This window comes from Antennarius striatus, chromosome 12, assembly GCF_040054535.1.
Source record: "Antennarius striatus isolate MH-2024 chromosome 12, ASM4005453v1, whole genome shotgun sequence".
NCBI lineage: Eukaryota > Metazoa > Chordata > Actinopteri > Lophiiformes > Antennariidae > Antennarius > Antennarius striatus.
Window position 1 is genome coordinate 250,164 of NC_090787.1, and position 25,262 is coordinate 275,425.

At 43.8% G+C, this 25,262-nt stretch overlaps 1 protein-coding gene across 4 annotated transcripts; it reads right to left on the reverse strand.

Annotated features, from left to right (window-relative positions):
- Positions 1–25,262, reverse strand: slc39a10 (solute carrier family 39 member 10). 4 transcript variants are annotated; one of them, XM_068329973.1, is made up of 12 exons: positions 25,067–25,262; positions 19,815–19,892; positions 16,782–17,050; positions 13,878–14,644; positions 12,323–12,500; positions 7,352–7,527; positions 6,257–6,421; positions 6,033–6,141; positions 5,656–5,964; positions 4,772–4,852; positions 2,774–2,964; positions 1–2,620 (listed from the first exon to the last, which is right to left on the reverse strand). In XM_068329973.1, exons 4-12 carry the CDS (start codon positions 14,619–14,621, stop codon positions 2,468–2,470), a joined length of 2,106 nt encoding a protein of 701 aa, XP_068186074.1. In that variant the 5' UTR covers positions 14,622–14,644; positions 16,782–17,050; positions 19,815–19,892; positions 25,067–25,262; the 3' UTR covers positions 1–2,467. The 4 variants fall into 4 exon arrangements, with proteins under 4 accessions (XP_068186074.1, XP_068186072.1, XP_068186073.1 ...); XM_068329971.1 differs by lacking the exon at positions 16,782–17,050; XM_068329972.1 differs by lacking the exons at positions 16,782–17,050; positions 25,067–25,262 and adding an exon at positions 22,295–22,363.

Genomic DNA, 25,262 nt, shown 5'->3' on the forward strand with positions numbered 1-25,262 from the left:
CTTGTTAACATTGTTGTCTCAGGACGTATTCCACTTGGCTGTGGTCAGATTATTTGGAACTAGGTTAAATTTCAGTTAACAGGCAGCTCTAACCACAGATCCTCCTGCAGCAGATGCATCTGGTCGGTTTGTGAATGCAGCACGTCATCAGCTCAGAACATTTGTTCAACCAATTCAAGCAGGAGACAAGTGAAGAGGAGGGGCAGTTCACCGACGGATGGTGAGCAGATGTACACCAGTACAGTGAAGACACGACCATCAGGCCTCGGGAGACTGAGAGTTTAATTTATGTTCATGATGGGAACAATGCACAGACAGGCAAAACAGCAAGGATGTCACATTTTGCATTTTAAATTTAGATTTTTAAACAAATACAACAAAGAAAAATTGACAAACAATCATGGACCTTCATTTAACAGACATTTTTTATACAACAAATAATGAAGAAACACTTTTTTGGGGGGCAAAATGTCAAAGATCTCATCAAACACCTGGCAGTAGAGTTTTGATTTAAATAAGTAAAACCGGACAGAAACGGTAACACTGTGTCAAAAATACCCTTATCTTAAAAAAACCCAAAAAAACCCCACAATGACAAAATCAATATTTTAGAAGACAAACGAATGCACCAAGATGATAATACATTCGGGTTTGTTTCACGTCAGTGTGCACCATCATTAAAAATGAAATGAACACAGTGATTGTAAAAAGAGAGCGGATGCTCCATCACCTGCATCGTTACACAAAAGGCCCACGACACCAGGTACACAACAAGCAGAGAGGCCCTCATCTTCTTACAGCTCATTCAGGAAGCAACCAAGGCTACGAGGATAAGGACAGAAAAATAAACGTACCCTTGATGCAATGCTGGCAGCGTTTCGTTCAGTGAGACACCGACTGACGAGCTGCAGCAGCTTAAAATGCAAAATGATGGATGTCACACAGTGACAGGTTTAAAGCAGCTACACACATTCTCTGTATGCGCCGGCAGCTGGCACAGGGCTAGCTAGCTTAGCATGTAAGCCAATGGAATGTTTGGGGTTGGGTATCAGCAGCCACTGGAAACCAACTGTTTGAGGACAGTCAGCAGTGACACAAATATTACAACAAAGTTTTGTCATTTCAAGTGGAGTGCCAGCACTGATATACTGCTCTGTTGTCCTTTTCTCGGTGTTTCATGATCAGGAACTAATTCAATCACAGAGCTACTAAAAAAACCTCATTTACCATAAACAATTAGCTTTTAGCGGCTCAATTACTGACATTATATTGACCTCATGTTTTTATAGTACATAAAAAAAGTCTGACAACTCAGCCTCATGCTGTAATTAAATGTCCACCTCAGGGCAGTCCAATTATACAAAGTACCTTTTAGGCACCTGAAGTAAATCTACACCATAACTCTCATATGTTTCCAATATGTGAATATGTAAATTTCATATGTTGCAGATGTTAATATGTATGTATATTATTTAACTATTTATGTTTGACCCCCCCCCCCTGCTGCCACGATCGCACAAATTTCCCCACTGTGGGACAATAAAGGTCTTTTATCTTATCTTATCTTATCTTTGGAGAGGACAACTAACTTTTCTGAGTTCACATTTTGAAGCAACTGATTCTTACAAAGAAATATACACCTGTACCAAGATGTGTTTTTATGCAGAAATTGTCAGACTCTCAAAAAAAAGATTTTGTGGCTTTACCTTATGAACAGAAACACCAGACAGCCTAAGCTCAGATTGTGAGATGAAACCGTTTGAGATTCCAAAACCAGAGCAGACATTCAAACAAACTGAACTAAATGGAGCAGGAGTTTTGACGGTCAAGTAAACACTTCCTGTTGTAACGCCTCTGCTGAGAATGTACGGTGACATTGTGAGGGCAAAGCAACATCAGCTGATGAGTTGTTTCCAGACGTGGCGACTAGCTAAAATGAGCTCTGGTCTCCGGTGGCGTGCAGAAAGGTGGAAGAAGGATGGATGACACACGTACCACGGATGTATGAAGCACAGACGATGGGGAAGGAGCACAGAGCACATAAGGTATGAGGTTGGGGGGTGGGGGTGTCACGAGGACAATACGCTACAACAGGGTGGTGACACCTGCCTCTGCAGAAACAAGTGTCCTGCAGCGCCTCACGATCTGCAGCTCTTTTCCCGATGGATTCAAACAAGCGTTTTCTGGCTGGACTCTTAATTCCACGCTTCGTGGAAAGCTGAGCGATCAGAACTGAGAGGCGACGGTTGGCGCCGAGCGGAAACGTCACAGGTCATGAGATAGGCGTCAACTAGCGCAGCTTTTGTCTGAAAAGGAGGCACGTGTGTAATGAAGACTCATCACGTTGCATGCAAGGCTGGGCCGTCACTTTACAGACAAAACATGTTAAGGCCAAAAAGAAAAAAATACTGATTCTACCAGCAATACTTCCCTACCCCCCCACATCCCACACCTTCTCCCACCGAGACTAAAAGCCAAATTCAAAAACGATTTGGTCTTCAAAGATGGCAATGAGCAACATGATGGCGAAGCCAGTCAGCATGCCCATGTTCTGCAGGAAGAAGTGCCCCAGCTGGCAGCGCTTGTGCTCCTCGCTGTCCCCGTGGAGCATTTCAGGCAGCTGTGAAAGAAACAAGGTGGGATCAGAGACCGACTTTCTTTAACAAGACCAGGGGAGCAGAGAGAAGACTAACGGCCCCTGAGAGGGACAAAAGAGCGCGACTTGAGCTGAATTATCTTGCTGGTGCTGTTGACAGTGGTGCGCCAAACCTACCATATCCACCAGAGCCACATAAAGGAACATCCCGGCTGTGATGGCGAAGATCCAGCTGGTGACATTGTGTGTGTACTGGCCCACAGCTGTGCCGATCACCATGCCAACATAGGCCATGAGGGCGGAGAGCACATTGTAGGCGATGGCCTGCTTCACCGTCATCCCCGCTTTCAGCAGCACAGCGAAGTCACCTGTCGGCCAGGTGGGAGAACAAACTCATTCAAACAGCATTCAAGTGTTGGTGCGCCTCCGGCCCCGTCACCAGGACCACGATGGGCTTTTATTTGCCTTTACCAGTCGATTCTGTGACAGCAGTCAACCCTTGGAGCAACTACCCCCTTAAATCTGTCATCAGTACCCATCTTTAAGTAGGCGAGAAGCTCGTTTGATGGAATATTTATTAAACACACTCCTCATGACTACAGATGCGCGCCTCAGCCTCTTTACCCTCTTCAATCACTGCCAGGCTAAATGTGGGAAGAGGCCCAAGTCTCAGCGGAAACGCCCTGGATTTAGAGAGCGATGAATACCGAGACGGGAGTGGCCTACATTTCCTGGACTGTGCAACAAGCGGACTCTTCTCCTTGCTAATTACCATGATTAGTATATAATCACTCCTCCCTCATCCATCGATCAATCCCAGAGAAAACAGGGGGGATGCTGAAGAGTGACAGTCAACACACCTCGCCTCAATGGTGTCTTTTTCCTCAATTAACTCCGTCGTTTCCTGTCTGCTTGGATCCAATCCGTCAGACACGCCTGCTGCCGCCTCATCTACCGCAATTACCACACCCATCACTGCCAATTAGCTTCACTCTGGGTGGTTAAAGAACTCTCATAATCATCTTTGCCATCCAGCTGCCAGTCGCCGAATGGCTTTTTGACTTCAAGAGAAGCCGAGATGTTCACTTCTCAAACTGCTGGGTTCATCTGACAAGCGTCCCCGCAGGGGCGAAGGCACGACAGCGAGCGGTCCCGAAGAACAGGCACCGAATCAACAGGAAATGCAAAATTGCGAATGGAGAAACTAATCTGGCAAATCTGCCTCCGACGTGACTTTCGCTGCAGTTAACCATCTGGAAAATCTAAGAGATGAGAGCTAAAATAGCATTTAAGGGGCAGCCCTGAGCTAACTTTAATACCTGTACTCTAAGTACTCTAAGTTGGCACTTAAAACAGCTACAACACCAACTTTTATGCTGCATTAGTTAAACTCAAATGGGTTTCATCCTCCAACAGAAGCTAATTTTTCCTCGTTTTCTCCTGAATTCCTACAGCCACAATAGTCCAGGACGCTGCCAGACAAACGTAGCAGGAGGGGCAGAGGGGGGTTATTTCTCACAGGCTCACACTCCGCTGTAATTGACACTAGTCTATTCATCAAGCACACAAACGAGGCGTAGAAGCTGCAGCGTGAAAAGCCACATCATTAGTGCTGATCTGCTGAGGATGGTCTTTTTCACCCCCCTCTCTAGCAACCTCTCACTCTCACTACAAGACAAACAGGCAGAGGTGCATGCGTTGCAGTCAAAAAAGAAAAAAAGCACAAGTTTAAATCCAAGTATTCACAGTTCTAACTAAACTGAATCAAAAATGTCCACGGAGGGAACGGATCTGAATGCAGATGAATGTGCCAGTAGCTGCGGCGTCTTGGTGCCTGACTGTAAGAACGACGCCTGCCAGGCAAAGACAGTCATCCCACCGCTGTCAGACAGAAGACATTTATCCGTAAGGAAAAGGAAGTGGGTTTGTTTTTTGAGGAAAGGCTGAGGCGATGACTACTGACACCAACGGGTTCTAACAGGGTCACAAGACCAACACGGATTAACATTTTTGGATCCAGAACATAAATGGTTTCGTAGGAAGCAGTGAATTAGACTGTGTTGTCATGAGCTGAACAAAACGTACACCCTGTACTTGTAGAATGAATGAAATGGTAGGGTCCAACGTGCAGTTTGTTTTGTCGAGGTTTTTCCTCATTTGAAGTGCTCCACTTACCGAGTTCATGAGGTAATTCATGGCAGAAAACAGCCACTGATGTGCTGATGCCTCCCGTCACGTTGGCACTAAACGCTGCGCCTACAGACACGACGGATACGGACCAGGTTAGGGAAAAATGGATGCTAGGAAGGAGAAACTACGAAACTACCACAAGTTTTATAAAAAATGATGGATAAGGACTGACAATTGTGGAATTAAACTCATGATTATAAATAATTTTAGAATATTTTTTTCCAGCTCTTCTCCACAGACAGTGATGTCACCCACACTAAAACTGTCAATTTCTGGAAATTTCATGAAGTTTTACTCCAGACTGAGTTAAAAAACTCTGAATGATATTAAAAAAACATTAATTATCCAGAGAAATTTCCAGCACATTCTAGTTAAACTGCAGCTTCTTGCTGAAAGTATGAATTTGTAATGAATCGTTAAAAATGTGGGAGTTTTGAACGTTTTATTCACGGGTGAACAGGAAACCTCTGAAATATGAAGGTTTGACATTTCTAAGAAGCTGAAGCCAAAACTGCAGCATGTGGTTGATGTGTTAGCCAAGTTTCCTGAAAAATTAATTAAGGATTCTTTTTTAGTTCTGCCCAGAACAAAAACAGATGAATATGTTCTATCTTTATAGGCTGTATTAAAACAGTATTAGCTCTTATCCAGTTGCACAATAATGTCTTAGTCAAACCAGCAAAAATAAGAACTAACTCAGAAAAACTTCTGAATGTTTTATATAGATACTATTTCTGAAAATATTTCTCCACTTGACAGGCAGCCGCTGGGTTTTCATTTGTTTCTGTGGAATGATTTTTCCTCTTTAAAACTTGCCTGAAGTGAACACAGTGCACACAAATCTCAACGATCTCAACAAATCCTCTTACCTATAGCAAGGCCGTCACTAAAATTATGCATGCCGTCGCCCATGATGACCATCCAGGCAATGCTGGCGATACCGGCATCCTTCATCTCCTGATCCGAGAGGCAGTTCCCCCCGTGTGAGTGGCCGTGGCCGTGAGAGTGGCCGTGATGCTTGGCCTTACGTCCGTTCTCTTTCTTGGTGGGTGACTGGTGGTCTTGTGGGCTTGTGAGCGCCAGAGGCGTGTTGTTGGTGGGACAATCGAGTGGCTGGAGCTCCGTTAGCTGTGTGTCGTTGTGACCGTTGTCGCAGGAGGTGGCGGTGCTGTTCGGGTCTGGAGCGGAGACATAACTCAGTGACGGTCGAGGAAACAAAGCGCTGCGGAGACGGAACACTTCTCACCTTCATTGAGGGGCTTCAGGTGTAACCACTCAGCATCTGAGCGACGATTCAACTTGTGATCTGACAACTTCCTGCCAATCTTGCCTTCCTCGCTCATTTTTTTCCTGCCCTGCAACCCCAAGACATAGTTTCATGTTCCACCCACAGCAATTCATTACAAGTACAAATTACAAATAACGGGCTTGCAGCAGCAAAGTTCTGCAGCGGGGTCACTTTTATCTCACCCTGTGGTCTTTGTAGTGCTTAAACATGCCGATACAGTGTTCGATGATGAAGAGGAGGTAGATGCCAGCCAGCGCCGTTAGGCCTTTCCACACTCCATCAAAGGCTGTTGCCAGATTTGTGTCATGGGTCTTCGCGGTCTCGCTGTGGTCGTGATGCCCTTGAGACTGTAGCCAGAAAGAGGAAGAGAGGCGAGAGGGAGGGACGGGTGTGAGGAGGGAGGATCACCAATTCGTCATTACATAGATTTTATTTCCTAGAGTCACAAAGATAAAGCCGCTTAGAGTCGGGAGAACAAACAGAAAGGGCAGCGTGTGGTTGATGATCACTCATAGTTATTTTACGGCACACACACACACACACACACACACACACACACACACACACACACACACACATTGACTTTGTGCCAGAAGATATTTACTGACACCTCGGCCGAGGTTTTGTATGACCGAGGAGATAAAACATCTAAAAGTAGGTCAGACGTCACCACTGGAAGGATTTCTAGTTCACCTGCAGCAACGCGTTCAGTTTCTTAACCAAAAGATTCAAGGTGTGCGACAAGCTGCGAGAAATCAGAATTACCTTGTTACATTAAAATCGCTTTATGTTAATCTTGGTCTTTCATCACAACTTGGTTGCTTTATTTTTCATTAGCATTATGCAAAAGCTACAGGATGGATTGGGTCAGCATCGTGAGGACACACAAAAGCCAAACCACCACTCCCACACACACTCACACCTACGGTCAATGTGGATTGATCGATTCACCTAAGCTTAATGTTTTTGGCGGTGACATAAAGCCAAAGCACCTGGATAGAACCCACGCAGACACGGGGAGAAAAGGAAGGAATCAAACCAGCGCTACCCACTACGCCACCGTCTAAAGCACCAGATCTAAGTATTATCCACTATTGGATAATAGTATTATCACCATCAATATCATCAGTAGTGTTATAACCAGTATTATCCACTATTGAACTGATTTACACAACACTTTGTCGGTCAAGGGTTCGGCAAACAAAAGATGTTGCAGGATTGTTCAAGTGTAGTGTGCATGTGATTAAATCGGTGTGGACAAACTGCGTCATACTCACGTGAGGCAGCAGATGAAGAAGAGCGTCGCCGCTGAGCGTTCCCACCGCCAGCGCCACCAGGAAGGTGAGCAGGAATTTAAAGCAGGACTGTTTCAGGATGGGTACGAGCACCACACCCAGTAGAGACAGCAGACTGATGATGGTGATGGACACGAACCCCCACAGCCAGACCCACGCTGGAGAAACAGGCAGAAAAAAGATGGGCATGGTTATATTTTATGATATTTACTGAACGGCGAAGGTCAAGAACTGAAACAACATCAAACATTTTAGAGATCAACTGCTGCTCCTCCGTCGTAGGAGTGTGTAAAAAAGATGGAGGATGTCAGATGAATGACGGCATAAACAGACTCGGCTTTAAATGGTTCTGCTACTGTTTGAAGACTTTCTTTCCCATCCTGTTCATACACGAAGGAAACTACTCTCCGTAGTGTCCTTGTGATGACACACAATGCCTAAAGCAAAGAATCTGAAGTGACATCTCAGCAGAATTCCATTCGCCTCATTTTTCATTCAGGACCGCAGACACGATGCGTGAAGCAGACAAGGAAAAAGTCAGACAGGTAGACTATCATTTAAACTGTCAGTCCACCTATCAGCCCAGGATTCACTTCAAAACGGCTCCAGACCCGAGTGGAGAAAAAACTTTGTGACTCCTTCATCATAGAGGACAAAGTCTTTAATGTTGTATGAAATTTGGTGTCACTCCAAAGCGGGCGACGTGTTTGCTAAAGCGAAGCCGGGTCCGTCTCTGCAGATAGTCTGAAGGACTTCTATTGACTAGAATGCAGTGTGCATGTCATATACATCGAGCAGACAGTTAGCTTCAGTGAAATGTGCTTGGATTTCTGGAAATAAAGCAGAAAAAAGGGCAGTAGATATCCGTCCGGAGCAAATTTATTTGGTAGGACCAAAGGGTCTGGATCTGGCAAGTATTTAAAAACAAAAGCTGGTATGAAGTCAGAAAGAAAATGATTAATAAGAGTGAAATCGGACCGGCAGACAGACTTGGTTTCTTCGTGTCTGATCGGCCCCAGGTGGCGTGAAGCGATGATCTGAAACGTCTTATTCCTGACAGCGTGGTCGTCACTGAGACTGAATCAAGCTGTTACTGTCCCATTACCCAGCTGTAGGATTAACGACAAAAAAAACAACAAAAAACCTCTCCCCAGGGGGCCATCTTTCCATCAGAAAACAGGAGGCTGGAGTTCCTCTGGGGGAAATATTTTAACCGAAGAGGAAGACCCTGATGCTTAAGAGCTGATCACACAGCCTCTCATTAGAACATTTAAACATTCGTTCCCCAAAAGATCCAAAGCATTAGGCGATTTGACAATGTTGTTCATCCATTCAAAATGTCCTATAGGTGTTCAATTTACATGTCACATCTGGCACTTCAAAGCTTGTTACACGGCTCAAGAAGAATCACTCGATCACACAACAAACTCAGAAGACAGGCCATTCCATTATCACCATCACTCATGACACACTGAACTTCAACCCAAACAAGAAGCAGCGTTTTAACACAGGATTTCCCAATTAGCATTTAAATGCAACACACACATTTTGGGATTTGTAACCGACATGACAAGAATCCACAGACCAAACGGTTTATTCCAGGGTAAAATGTGTCTGGCATTTAAGTTGGTAATTTCAAAACAATTGCTTGGAAATAATCATGCATTATAACCTTTAATGTGTATTTATGCAATACAGTTTAGACTAACGTCTCAAAGATTAGCTTTTCTCTGAGGACCAGAGAGAAGCTCTAGAAGACAACTACCTGGTCGGTGTTAGGGTTGCAAAAGCAGAGGGAGAATCAGTACCTCCTGTCATCACCATATTGAATCATCATCATCACAAGGTCTCTACACACTGACAGTAACGTCACACGGCCCAGTCTGTTCTGAATGTTCCATGCAGGTTGGGGAGACATCATCAGAAAAGGGCAAAGCTAGACAGGATGAATTAATTTTCTCACTGCAGACAGATTTTTCTTAACAACCTTCACATCTCGTTTTCATATCAGCATTTCTGTGTGGATCATTCAGGTAGAGGTGATTCCATTAGCTGCTTTCTTATTTATTTCTTTATTTTGCTTGAGACTGAACAGTGTGCAGCCCTCATGCAGTGCATCTTTTTCTATATCTCATTACCTTGATGCAGTCTTGGCTTTTTTTGTGTGTTTAGATATTGGGGGTGTGCAGGGGTTGCTACGAGGCGATGGAAAGAGGAGACGCAGGAGCAGGAGAGAGGAGGAGAAGACCCACTGGTCTGTAGCTTCTCTCCAATTAAGCATCCCCTGTGAGCCATGGCTTAGAAAAATGGCCCAGGGTGTCGCTTGGGCTCTCCTAATTGGTGCAGCACAAAAAGAGAGGAGTGGGAGCTAGAAAGAAACTAACTGCATACTTCCAGAGTTCCCCCATGGATGGCAGCAGGAGGTAAATGAGAGGCAGCGCCGTGGCGAGCGATGATGCCGATGGTTGAGTCAGGGTGCACCATTACAGACAATCAAATGTCTTACGTTTCCCACTAATGAGGAGCTGTTCTCGTTGTCTTAACGTTTTTGAGCTTTCTTCTTTGTCTGTTTCATAATTTTTACGCTTATTTCTATCTCAGTGGTGGTTCAATGCTGCTTGAGGCTCAAGTGATGCAGCTATCTCTACAGCAGTGTGTGTGTCCAACAAATATATAATGCTTTATAATCAAATACTTAAGAGAGGTCATGTCATTCAAAGTTCAAGAAGAATGTTAAACCTGAAACATGTGGTCATTAAAGTGGGCAGTCTCTGCTGTACAAGAAGATGAAACTGTTCCTTATTCTAGTGCCACAGACAACTAAGTGTGCTCGAGCTAGAAATCCAATAAATTCCACCTACCAGAATGCACTGCACCAGACCAATAAAAACCCCTGATAGTGGGACTGTGAGCTGGGCAGTGCTTGGGATTTCTTGAAACAAGACCTGAAAACAGCTCTAGGGTTCGATTCGAGTCAAGTTTTCACAATACAGGAAGCAATACGGCAGACGCTTCCTGATGGCTTTCTCTACATGGGTAAACGGGGCATTCAGGCACATACGTCCGAGCTAAAACATCTGCAGGAACAGAAACATGGTTCAGTCTATAATAGAGGGGCCTTATTCCATCCTGCAGTCACGTTTCCACAAGGTTCCCTTTAAGAACCGGCGTCGTTAATGGTTCAATTCCACGCTGAGGTTAACAACAGCAACATTCACTTTTGTAGTTCAAATATTTCTCCTCGTAAAAATGGCACTTTCTCCCTTTAATTAAAAATTAACGAGGAACATCATAAGACCTCACACTTGCCATGTTGTCCATTCTTTATGGTGACAGCTCCCACTTGGCCGCTTTAAATGAAAAACCCAAACCTAATTACACTTCAGGTACAATACAAAACATGAAATAACAAGGTGTAACTGTAGTGTGGAGAGACTGATTGTTGTAGAGCGTTCACAATACAATGTTCATCCCAGGGTGTTATCTGTTCCTGGAAATTTGCATTTACTTTATGCACACACACGCTTACACCGCATCACAACTAAGAATGCGAGCTGCTTGTGTGGTCCTCTGTTTCTTTGTGTGCAGAGGCTGTGATTACTGGTTGCGTTTTTGTACTTATATTTTATGGTTCTATCTCCTGACCCGTAACTCATTAACTTTGTGTTTAATAGCGGCTTTGTGATTTGCATTCTCATAAGCTAGAAACACTGTGGTGGTCCCTGAACGGGGTTTAACGCCGACCTTCATTTTACGGCCGGCCTCTTGTCTCTCTCAGGGTTTTTTCTCTTATTATTACTGCTAGAGAGATTTGAAACACAAGCTGAAAGACATGGCTAATAGAAGGTTACCGTTTTCATCATCAGTGAGACAGGTCCACAAAAGACTAATATTTCTCATTCTATTATTGCCGGTACATAATGGGGCCACTCATTTGGTGGCATTGCAACTAAACTGCTAGTAAAGTAATAGATTCTGAAGTCATGAGTGCAGCAGGCAGGTGATTAAATGATGCCGAGTTCAACTCAAGTCACGTGGTGCGTTTTTTGATTTGGACGTCTATCAACTAAAAGAATAACTCTTACTTCTTGGTCTATGAATAGAAGCATCAATTCTTCTAGAAGAAATTAAACTGTTGGTGTTTGAGCAACGTTTCAGAGTCTGGATAAATGTTAAAACCCCGTGACGAGGCTGCTTACACACTTAAAGTGTTATCAGGAATAAAAAGCAGTTATGAACCAAGGAGAAAAATGCGTCTCTGATTAGAAGACTGTGACACATTTCAGATGACCTTACAAAGCCAATGGCAAATATCCAAAACACGATATCAGCTGTGGAAAAGCTCCTGATTCTTTACCTACTATCACTAACTAACCACAGGCCGGATGCTTTCCTGGTTGTCAATGCATTAAAAGTGAGAAAATGCTGCAAAAAATGTAGGTTTAAGTGAATTATGATGGATATAATTCTTGGTTCATAGTTATTATTGCTAGGACTTGTAACTTGATTAGTTCAAATAAACCCTCTATTGCACAGTTCTGCCCAGAGACAGAACCATCTGGTCAACTATCCTGATGGCATCAAGCTGCAAACAGTAGTTTCCTTTTCATGAAGCGTTTCCTTTAGCCACCGGCCGCAGAAACAGGCAGACTGAACTGTTTTCACTACAAGCTATTATAACATGTTTTTATGGAAGTTTGACTATTATTATATGGTTTCTGAGGATTAAATGAAATGATGAGAGGAAAACTGCTTGTCCCCGCATGCCATATTCTTCCTGTCAGATGGAAAAACATATTTTCTTGGGTCTGGTAGAAAAGATCTCAAGTACTTTAGAATTATCTCTGACTAATATTGAAGGTGAAACTTGGTGAAATAATTTATTTCTATGTTTATTTTTTGGTGTCTTTCCAGTCAGAGCACTCTGGATCAATAAGAGGCCTGGGCTCTTACCAGAACTGGCAGGCTGCAGGGCTTCCTGCTCCACGTCCATTTGGTGGTAATGACGGATGCAGACGCGTCTGTCTATCTGGTAGAGCAGGGCAGGACACAGGTAGCTGAACTGGCCGGGGTTGATGGGCGAATCAGGATTCAGGCCATAGTAGGACAGGAGCTGAGTGAGGTTCAGGCACTGGAGAAAGAAGGTGATGGTTTAGGAGCAAACATGATATCTTACATTACATTTTGCAAAATGTCAACACTCCATACAAAAAACCCATCATTCCAGTATTAAATAAATGTGGCAGGATGCCACCTGTGAAACAAATCCAGCTGTGACATTTCCTCGCTCCTACTTATTCCACAGTCAACTGTCAACTGTATTATAAGAAAGTGGACGTGTGTGGAAACGTCAGCAACTCAGCCAGAAAGCGGTAGACCACGTAAACTGATGGATCGGGGTCAAAGGATGCTGAGGGGCATAGGCAAAGGGGTGGCTAACTTTCTGCAGAGTCAAACCTTCAGATTAGCTCAAGATGCAGTCGGATGCAGAGGTGTGAAGCCCACCGCGACCAGACTCCAGAGCTGTGGAGACAAGTTCTCTGGAGAGATAAATCGTCTTTCTCCGTCTGGCAATCTGATGGACGACTCCGGGTTTGTCGGTTGCCAAGAGAATGATACTAGTCGGACTGCATTGTGCCAAGTGTAAAATATGGTGGAGGGGGAATTATGGTGTGGGGTTGTTTATCAGGACCCGGGCTTGGCCCCTCAGTTCCAGTGAAAGGAACTCTGAATGCTTCAGTATACCAAGACATTGTGGACAATTCCATGCTCCCAACTTCGTGGGAATAGGTTGGAGCTGGCCCCTTCCTTTTTCACGACAGTGAACCAGGTCAGAAAGCATTTCCATAAAGACATGGATGACAGAGTCTGGTGTGGATCAACTTGACTGGCCTACACAGAGTCCTGATCTCAACATCTTTGGGTGGAGACTGACTCGCTGGTGACACCCACATACATTTCAAACATGTGATAGTTAGGATTTCAACATGTGAATGATGTGGTGGTGTCAAACAGCAGTCAACATTGATGCTGCCGCACACTGCTGTTTGACTCACACACAACGGACAGATGACCATTGCATTTTCTCATCAAGTCCTTTTTTCACTGCATTACCACAGACAGCCGTTGCACCACATCCTCTTTCACACGACATCACCAGAGGTGGAGAATCCTTCCTTTGACACAATGAGGTGTGGTGTGATCTTTTGTAGTGTACATATATGAGTCAAGTTTGCAAAAATAAATCACTTGAAGCCTCTGCTTGTATCTGAAATTCAAACTGAACTCAGCTTACGTAAACCCAAAGGTCTTATGGGGCTTTGGTTTGAACAAGAGACAAATTTGTTAGAGATGTTTAAAACAAAGCCTAAGAAACTTTCAACGGAGAGGCTAGACCTGGATAGGCTGGAGGTTTGGGTGACTAATTTAGTTATATTGCATGTTTTTTTGCATATTTTCTGACATGTCAAAGCTAGCTCTAAACTTTGTGAATTTAAGAACGTCCTACCTCCTCATGCTGATGATCCACACCTCCTGTGTGACCAAACAAGTCACGGGCTGGCAGAGTTGGTGTGGCTTGCCTTTCTGACGCCTCCCTCTTTTTTTTAGCAGAATGATTTTTACTATGATTACGACGATGTCCATGATGATCATGATCATGATCATGACGGTGATCATGATCTTCCAGCGCATCAGCAACCGGACTTGGAGTGGTCACTTCATCACATGGTGCGGGACTATGTTCCGCGTGTGGATGTGGATGGTCAGTCTTGTGGTGCGTATGACCGTGCTCATGTCTGTGTTCAGGCCCATGGTCTTCCTCAGTTGGTGAATGCGAATGAAGACCTTCCTTCATGTCGAGCAGGTCAAGGTGAGCTACATGGTCGTGACCCAAATTCTCGTGATTGGCATCCACCACCTTGACCTCACCCAACCCCAGGCTAAACAGAAGACTCTGAAATCCTTGGAAATCCAGCTGGCCTTTCTGGCCATAGCGCGTGAACAGCTGCTGGATGAAGAAGAGTTGCTCCTCCTCCAGAGAGTGATCTAGTGAACTGTTTGATTCTGGAAACGGAGAAGCTCCTTTCACATATGGAGCCTGTGAAATCTGCAGGTCGTTGTGGTCGTGGTTAGCGTCGCCACGTCTGTGGCGCTGATGGCTGTGCGTTTGCCCATGGGAGTGGTTGCACTGATGGAAGAGGAAGGTGAACACACACAGGAAGCAGAATTTGGTGTGCACTTGGACCTGCATTGTCCCCCCTCGCTTATGGTCCCCTGCAAAAACAGGAACATAAAAGACGCAGGTTTAAATCACGCTGATCGTCAAACAGATAATTAAATGGATTGTAGCCGCAAATATCAAGATGGAAACTGATAGCTACTCTTTCGTCAGTTGTCAGTAACCAGTATTATCATGTATTGGTTTGTTTTCATGGGAATTAAATTTGACACCCATTCCATTATTTAAACAAGCCAGTGAATTATGTTCTAGTCTTGTATTCAGCAAATAAAAGACTTTCTCATGATCACATCATTGGTTCTGTTTACCAGGTAAACTTGTCACACAAGTAAAATGTTTCGGGACCTGTTCAGTCAGTCAGTCAGTAGGGCTCTTGCGATGGGGGGGTGTCCCGTTCCTGTGCATTGAGCCAACCAGATGAGTCAGTTGTTTCCAGCGCTGGCAGTCTTGTACCAGCTGCTCTGCATCTTCCACAGCAGCTCCCGGTGGTCGGAGGTCGCCAGCAATGACGTCAAGCCATTGGTGGTGGTGGGGGGGGGGGCTTGCCTGGAGGTCGTTTCCAGCCTGCAGTCTTGGAGTCAAACTGGAGAATGGCTCTTGTTGGGTGATCAGGGGGAAGGCGGAGGACATGACCCAACTAGCGGGTACGATGTTGCGCGCCTGGCAAGAAGCCCTGGGCTGGGACGTGGGGGCTCTAAGCACTTTGTTGGAAACCCGCTGGGGCCACCTGATGTTTTTGATGGTTCTGAGAGCCCTGCTATCAAAACCATCTATACTGGCGGCCAGTGTCTTATTTAAGGGCCACGTTTTCGAGCCGTAGAGCAGGATGGAGAGGACGGCAGAGTTGTAAATTAGAACCTTCGTCTTGCGTGAGATGGTCTGGTGCCTCCAGAGTGGCTTCCAGAGAGACTGCAGAGCTGATGCTGCCAGAGCTCTTCTGCAGAGAATCTCTGGTTTGACGTCCCCATTGTCTGTCACTATGGACCCCACATACATAAAGCTTTTGACAGGCTCCACAAGGTCACCATCCAGCTGCAGGGGAGGTGGATCTGGTCTGTCATCAACATGTATGAATTTGCTTTTGGTCCAGCTCACTGGAAGACCAAGCTTCTCTGCCTCTCCTCTGTATATGTCCAGGGCGTCTCTCAGCTGGCTGTAGGATGAGCTGAGCAGGATGGTGTCGTCAGCATACTCCAGGTCAGTCAGGTGGTAGTTTCCGAGGGACATCCCAGGGACTCGCTCACAGACCCTGGACATCAGATGGTCAATGATGCAGTTAAAAAGGTCAGGAGTGGCCACACGGCCCTGGCGAACGCCACTGGAGATGGAGAACCAGTTGGAGTCTGTACCGTTGATACGGACACAGCTCTCTGCGTTGCTGTAGACCAGCTTGAGCAGGGCAACAATCTTAGGCGGTACTCCAAGGGTCTGTAGAATACTCCAGAGTGAAGCATGGCAGACAGTGTCAAAGGCAGCCTTCAGATCGATGAACCCGATGTATAGCTGGCGATCTTTGTGGAATTCATGGGTCTTCTCTATGAGCAGGTGAACGGCAGAGATGTGGTCTGTGGTGGAGCAGTTAGGCATGAAGCCAGCCTGCTGGAGACGACGGCGACTTCTGATGGCTGGGAGAGCATGGGTGAGCAAGATCCTGAAGAAGAGCTTACTGGGGATGGAGAGAAGTGTGATGCCTCTGTGGTTGCTGCAGACTAGCCTGCTTTCCTTATGTTTCCAGAAGGGTGGGATTACTCCTCTGGTCCAGTCACTGGGAAGTCTCTCTGTCTCCCACACATGGTTGAAGGTGTGGGTGAGCCACTCGACAAGACTGTCACCACCAGATTTTAGCATCTCAGCCGTTACTGCACAGATGCCAGGAGCTTTCCTGTTGTTAAGTTTTTTCAGAGCAGTTCTGACTTCCTCGGGTCTGTACTGCAGGGGTCGCTAGGGACTGAGGTGTTTGCAGCCACAATGATGGTGGGATCATTGGGGTGGAACTGTGCTGCAAAAAGAGGCTGAAGTGCTCTTTCCAGCGCGTGAGGCAGTCTGCTTCTGTTGTTATGATGTTGCCATCAGAGTCTTTAACCAGGAATGTCTTGATACGTGGGCCATTGCGAGCTTGGTACAGCAGAGTGAAGACACGGCTCATGTTATTGGTATTGGTCGTGGACTCACTTCTCTCTGTCCTCAGCTATGGCCACGTTGCGCTGGTGGTTCAGTCGCTGGTATTCGGTCAGATCGCCTTGGAGCCTGGCTTGGCGCAGCTGATCGATGATGTGGAGTGTCCTCTCCGATATCCAAGGCGCTTTGGGGGAGGATGGAGAGCATCCAAGGACATTATGAGCTGACTGGATGACACTATCCTTGAGGGTCTGCCAGTCACTCACTTCGTCAGTGGTCATGGCATCGAAGGTGCAGCGGATGGAGCAACTGAACTCAGTGATCTGTTCACGCAAAATTATTCATACTCCAGTCAAAAACCACAACATCAGCATGAAGCCATTTAGACAAACAACCCCATACCTCTGATACTAAGAATATACCTTAAAATAAATCTCAGTGAAACGAAGGTCTTTCATTTTCCTTTTTTCAAATCAATATTTACTTGGAATCATCATTTAAGGTGACTGACTTTTTTAACACAGATCAAAATTATTATCTTTGCTACAAGTCAAGATACAAAAATGAATTACTGACTGGATCCAAATAAGAGTAAAAAAACAGCAGTGTTTCTCAATGTGACAGTATATTGAGTGTAATAAGCCCACAGATCAAGCGTAATGTGAAAATTCCATTCCGGCCTCCTTTAGCTTAGCATAACAGCTGCAATAAATGAATCAGGTAGCCATCTTGAGGACAATAAGCCCTCTAATGAGAACTGGGCAGCAAATTGCTTGGTCCCCCCACCAGTTCCAAAAGCTTGAGGCAGCAATATAATTTTAGTCAAATGATTGTCATGAGGCCTCGCTCTACACCTCTAAGGGGTTAGTGCATGTAGAGTGGGGGTGAGGAAGAGCAAAGGCGGGGGTGGTTGGAGGAGAAACATACAGTATATGCCACAGAAACTGACCACACTCACAAAATACGCATCCACACACACACACACACACACACACACACACACACACACACACACACACACACACACACACACACACACACACACACACACACACACACGCCTAGGGCAGCTAGCTTATTAGCATATTTATACCTAATTTAGAAGAGGCAAGATGAGGGACATACTGTAGATTAGGTTAAATGTTAAAAAGTTAATGTTAAATGTTAAAATGAAAGAGAACAAAAGTTTGTCCAAACTGATAGCAACTAGGTCGCTGTGAGTTTGAAGAAACAACGAAAAGAAAATACACTAAACACCACCGACAAATTTATCTCTTGACAACCACAAGAGGCAAGAACCCTCGCAAGAAATATTCAGAAATGTCAATGGAATTAATAGAAATTACAGAATGTATGAATTTAAAGAATGATTAATTTTAATCAATCAATTAATCACAAAAGGATGCTTAAGGTCAAATATTCAAATCCTCAACTTTGTATTTGCTACAGCGCACTGGCATCATGCTCGGAGTGTCCCCAGCTTCTCGCCTTCACGTCAGCTGGGTTAGGCTCATGCAAAGCCCCTGATTTGTCGTAAGCAGAACAAGTGGTAGACAATGAATGAACTGTGTATCTGATCCCAGTGGAATAATTTACTAAGAATTCTTAACGTTGAATGTTTTACATTGTTAAACGACCAGTTAAACAGACATTCGATGCAAAATATTTAGTCAATCAATTAAGCATTTCAGACGTTTTTAAAGAATTTGAATTTTTTCAGCTTTTTAATATTTACTGCAAATGGGAAATTCTTCACACACACACACACACACACACACACACACACACAAAGGAACTTTAGACATGCAACAAATGGAGAGAGGGTTGAGTGATGTGCAGTCACGTGGTGGCGCCCTGGGGAGCAGTTTAACTTTTGAACTATGTGTTTGTAAAATGAAACATCGTTTTGATTGGTGTTTAATCATTTACATTAATTACAAATAACCAACAGATGAACTGATAATCATTACTTGTAGCCCTGGGAACGATTTTCAACAATCCTTGTAAAACAAGCAACTGGTCTACAGCTTGCTTCAAATCTTTAGTCGTCACACGACATCAGTTTACCGGTGAATGACTTCATTCACATAACCTGGTAAATAACATGTGTTAAAGCAGCATTAACCAGAGCTTTCAGGCATGCATCACATGATGTCATAAAACGTGAATTATTGTGACAAAATGTAGATAAGGACTACTTTTATCACAATAAACCACAGATAAAAAAATCTACTTTTTGAACAGCAATAAAACCAAAATATTTGACAAATCCATTATTTGAATAAAAGACAGTTAATTCAGGCTGACTTCATTGTTATTGGTTGTCTTCAGTGAACAAACGCTGGACTACTTACCACTGTGCCCTGCAATGACTCGACTCACAGTGGCTCAGGTCTGACTGATGGCGTTCTGACCGGAGCGGCAGACCTTCAGTGTGGTTATAAGCCTATTTCACAGCGGTTGATGAGACACTGTTTATAAACACGAGATTATAAGTGACCTATGTACCTTGCAGCAGATAGGCTGGGGCAAGAGCAAGACCTACATTTAAGAGCACTCCCTTTGAGGAGGCACAAAGCCTGGTGTGTTTCTTACTAGAGATCTTGAGCAAAACAAAAGAATCTCTTATTGCTGTGACAGACATCGCAACTTTAAAAGTAAGCATTTCAAAACCACTTGAAATCACTTGAAGCAACTCTTGATAACTTTGTGTTTGGTAATACTGTAAACATATACAGTATATACACAATTATTTACATTAATGCAATGTAATAAATGACAATAACAATGCCCTCTGGAACTGGTTTCATTGAACAAGATATTACCGCAACCTGAAGATATTTTCATGTCTGAACTTCTAACAAATACAGTAACTGCATGGTTCCCAGTTCATTTCTATCAAATTATTAAAAAATATTGAGGCAACATCTAATAAAAAGAGATTCAACTGTGGCCTTATCAACCCCCCAACAGTGCCCCCCCCCCCACACACACAACTTTTGAACCCTTGATGTCATCACAATTACTTTCAGATCCCAAACAAAAGCCAATAATCCCATCAGACGATCTGACGATAACTTCACTCACCGTAATACACTTCTTTCCCCTCCAGTCTGGATGCTACAGTATGCAGGGCTTTTACCAACACTTCTGAAAGGAGGTGCTCTGGAAAAACAAATATTACAGAGTACAGACAAGTGAAGTTCAGGCTCATAGGGAAAAGGAGGTAAATAATTTTTGTCACTAGTGAAAAAACAGCAACATGTCTTCGCAGGAAGATGGAAACTATAACACGATACCCAATTTCCAAAAAAACGCAGTGTGAAGGCTCTATCCATTTAAATAAGACTATACAAGTGGTGAAGAGACTTCCTTTTACAAACCTTGACAATTATAAAAATTAAAAAAGCTTCTTCTGTCCTGCTGTTATCTGACACTGTACAGTGTGACACTCTAATGATGAACTGTCTTGCAAATATACAACGGGTTGATTTTAATCAGTTTAATCTTGTAGGATAAAACTACTCCTTGGTTGGGACTGTATCATTCTGAATACTCTCAAACATATCCGATACATGAAAGGCAGAGTGATTTCCTTCACAACAGAAGGAATGTTGTTATTTCTATGGATGGGCCTTAAGCTGCTTCATATGATCCTCACACGACCATCATACAGACCCGTCCCATCTCAGTATGAAGCTGCTGGGAGGATGGAGGGGAGCAGAATAACAGTTTCTGAAATGGTGAATGTTTTGTTCCTGCATAAACAGAAATAAAATGTGTTTTATTTCTGTCTTCCTTTATTTACTATGTTTTTTAACATCACTGTGTAACTAAAACCATGTAAGATATGTCCAATAAAATAATAGCTTTTCTAATTAGCGTGAGAAATGCTTGGTTTTAACTAATGTAAGACAATTTCTCCAGTTAAGTCTGACTTACTGCTAATCATATAATTTGCACTGAAATGTCATGCCTTCCAAATATAAATAACCTGAACAACCTTTACATGGCGGTGAAGTTTATATTTGGCACCTTTATTTACTTATTTATTACAGTTTTCAGAGCATTTTCTTTGAGACCAGTGAACTATTGTAAAAGGAAACCTCACGCCAGGAACATAATCTCATTTGGAATTAGACAAACACAGTAGGGATAAAATCTTATCTGCCTGTCTAAAAGAGTGGAAGGACAAACACGCCACTTAAAGTGGGACTTTTCAATGTAATGCCTAGAGTAACACTGACATAAGAATAAATAATACTACACTAACCATTTGCATTTTACTCATCGGTGTTGCCAGTGCCTTCAATCGGCATTGGTGACGCTACGCAGTTAGACATCACCCACCTGGCAAACGGAGTGTGACATCTTTACGACCTCATTACAAGAGGCAGGTAGAGGCTGAAAGCCATGTTTACAGGCATCGTGGTGTCATTACGCCAGACAACAACCAACTGACACAAAACTTAAACAGCAATCATGGCAGTCATTTGGACAAGTCACACCAGACCGGTCATCCAATTACAAGCAGATATACAATGGAAGTTGTTATGAAGTGTGTGTCTGTTCTACTGCACAGCTCCTGACTCAAGCACCCGTGGAAAGCCTTTAAACACCAGCCTGGTAGTGGTGCTCATTATAGCTGACTCAGCGCAAGCAAAGAGACACCTTCCGTTCGGGCCGAGCTGATCCTTGCTCGCTTATCAAATCAACATGCCAAGCTTTCACCTACCATCGCCTTGTTATACTAAATTTATGTGCACTTGTTTCATTTCAGTTCAGCAAAGACGTACCCACTGACAGTTTTGCCGGAATTTACAGGAGTGTTACTTTCTTTCCTCTCAAAATACAGACGGGGGGAGGCAAACAAAGAGGTACACAAGTTGACAGCTTGTTGAGCTACCATAATACCAGCATAAACTCCTCCACAACATTTGTTTATAAAACTAATTTGTCAAAAACCAATAATGGACAAAACTTTTTTTTAAAAAGCACTGAAACATTGAGTATTCCTGCATTTCAAGGGGTTTTAAAATGATCATTGAAATGTAAAACACAACCAGTGTTGTCAGTTTTGTACCTTAAAGCTGAGTACTTAATCAAATAGCTTCTCATGAAAATAACAAAAAGTAAACTGGGTATTGAGAGAACAAACATTGTGCTGGCTCCAGACATGAGCTAAAAGCAGCAAATTAATCCCTACTTGAAAATATTCTTGGGTGGCATAAAAAAAAAAAAGTTATGTTGCTGAGCAACATACCCTGCAGTATGAAATTAGTCTACTGGTTATGATGACACATGCAGGTGAAAGTGATATGGGGACAAAAACCACACCAAGGTCAATTAAGTCATGTTAACTCTGTGGACAGAAGGTGGAATTCTCTGAATAGAATCAAGAAGCTGCAGAGCAGAGAAGGCTGCTGTGAAGAAACAGGTGTGTGGCAGATGCTGTGAACGTGTGTTCACCATCGCGTGAAAAAGCTAAACACCACAACGCCAGACTAGACACAGGAAATCAGCTACTCTCTCTGCGGAACAAAGAAAGAGACAGAGGTGATGCTTACCACAAATACACAGCGATCACACCAGCGGCCTCACAAGTAACAGGTTGAATGTTTACAGGCTGATTCCAGTGACTTAAGTGATTTGCAGAGTAAGGTGGGGAGGGAATATGTGTCCGCATGTTTGAGCAGTCAGGGAGCTGTGTCAAAGATCAACCACCTGACTGGCTACTCATGGTGTAATCTTACATCTGCTGGTGGGACGTTGTACCTTTTTTTCCAGCAGCTTCAAATGTGAAACTTCTTTTGAAAAGTCCCACAGTTCTCATTTTGTAGGACATCCTTGCTAATTGTGCAGATATATCTTAAGCCCATCCTCCTACACGTGTGACCAGCTACACTTTGGAGTCTTTAGATAAAGAGAAGTTATTTGCCATATGTGTTCAGTCGACAGTGTTGATCATCTAAAGGCAATCTTCATCATGGACAACACAAGGGCAAACAATTGAGTGGCACGTCTCAATGGAGCTCATGGTTGGAAAATATTGCTATGTCTGTTACTTTGGCAAATTCCAGCTTCAGTGAGGATGAAGAACAAAAAAATCCAAACAAATTTCAATATAAAAGTTGCAGGGAAACACCGCCAATTACTTTAAGCCCTCCCCCAAAAACATAAGTTATATTGCAAAAATAGTTTTCAAAATGTGTTACCCCACACGTTGGGAGACAGTGGTTGACTTTAAATATTTTGTACTCAGACACGAACTCTTCCACTAGCACAGTTCCCATCTTTTAACTGATCGTCATGTTTGCAGCACAGAGTTCTGAGAATTTTTCTGGCAGTGTAAAAACCCCCAAAACAAATTACAGTTAATCAATGAAGATTTGTTTGCAACAAACACAGTAAGTCCACTTTAGATGTTGTGCAAACACAATTTCCATGTTGGAATTTGACATCAAGTATTACAAAGCTGACTAAGATAAAGCATTAAGCTCCCATCTCACCAAGTTTATTCCTTCACAAAAAAAAGATCCCATCAATTTATGGGATAAAAGTGCAATGTTTAGTCAATGTACCATTCAAAACATTGACTTAACAACTGTTTTGCTCATGTCAATCATTTTTTCAGGCAGAAACTCATTTGATGGTTTCAGGTTCTTACGCGAAATAACTTAATTTCTCGTAATTTCTAAAGTAAATGAAAAAACGTCATTACTGATATACAGAAAACAGCAACGCAACTTTGCATTACTTTATCACTATCACACACAAGTCAGCACAAATCATGTGTACACCATAATCCACTTTAGAAATTTTATTGCAATATGCACAGGGAATTTACACTAAAAGTATGGGAACACAAAATAATGGTAACAGATTGGTATTAACCAGGGATAGGCATCACCAAATTCCACCACAGATATAAACTCCAAAGCTATAAAGTAACATAAAAAGCACTTGCAAAAAATAAAAATGTTTAGATTGAAGTGTATGCGGCACGGTGGCGCAGTGGTTAGCGCTGCTGCCTCACAACACGGCGGAGTTCGCATGCTCCCCTGTGTCTGCGTGGGTTCTCTCCGGGTTCTCCGGCTTCCTCCCACCTCCAAAAAGCATGCGCTTCAGGTTAATTGGCCGGTCCCAAATTGACCATAGGAGTGAGTGTGTGTGTGAGTGGTTGTTCGTTTCTATGTGGCTCCGCGGTACACTGGCGTCGTGCCCGGAGTGTCCCCCGCCTCACGCCCTGAGACTGCCAGGATAGGCACTGGTTACCCCGCGACCTGTGTTAGCGGATTAAGCGGGTTGGAAGATGAATGAATGAATGTATTCATTGTTTTAACCAGTTCACTTAATCTTGACAGAAATAAAGACAAAATGTTCACCAAATCTTTCTACTCTTAAACAAAAATGAATCAGGAGATTCATCAGATATGTAATATATTGATTTATGCACTGTATAAGCAATCATCTATACATAGGGTTGATATTGTCATGTCATTATATGATATAAATATGTATTATATATAATGATTGGATTTCTGTAGTACTTAAATTACCACTTGTACCGTTATTTTTAATTGCCTCATTGCCACAGCAGCTTGACGCCACAGAATACAACTTTCTGAAAACACCTGACCTCGTAATCCCGTTGTACCATCTGTATAGTGACAAATAAAGACCTTTAATCTCAATCTTTAATCAGATGTGTAGTCACGAATCTTTAGGGGCTACAAATGTACTTCTTTCACCGTGGATGTCTTTATGTTGGCTTTAATGCGCAAACAGGGCTGAACGTCCACTCCCTACACCGTCCGCCGGCTCCAGCCCCCTGGTGGTCCTGCCGGCAGTGTTCCGTGGCCCCACGCGGTCCACGGCGCTAACGGGAGCTGCCGCCCACCCGTCTGGCCGCACGTGGTGAGCACAAAGAAACACAGGACAGGTTCGCCCGTCACGGAACGCACCTTCACGTCAGCGTTCAGACGGACATAACTAAACCGGACGGAACCTCCAGCTTGTGTCCAGTCGTCATTGTCCAACTCGACCCCTGATTACTAGCGCAAAGCTAACGTCTACCGTCTCCCACGGTAGCCCGGAGGCTAATGCTACAGCCGGGATGTGGAATTGTAAGCAACAATTCAATCAGCTAACCCTAGCTAGCTGGCGCCTCAGATGAAATCAGCATTCTGCCCATAATGGATTAACAGTAGGCAGGGATGTGTGAAATCCCAAAGCAACTGTGATCGACAGTGGTTAAAGACATCCACTGGAGGCAGCGAGCGACACCCGGGTCCATGTTGTGGGAGTGAAGACTAACAAATGGGTTTTTATATAGTTACCTCACTCGAGTGCCGTGTGCATCTCCTCTCCGCTCGGTACAAAAAACCCCCGTCTGAACAGCGTAAAGGCGGGACAGCCAGTTCATTTACTAACGCATTTTGCGAACATTACGTAGACTCTGCCCATTGACTAATGCTGGCGCTGCGCTATCCACGCAGTGCGGTGGGAGGGCTCTGACGTATGTCTCCGCCACAG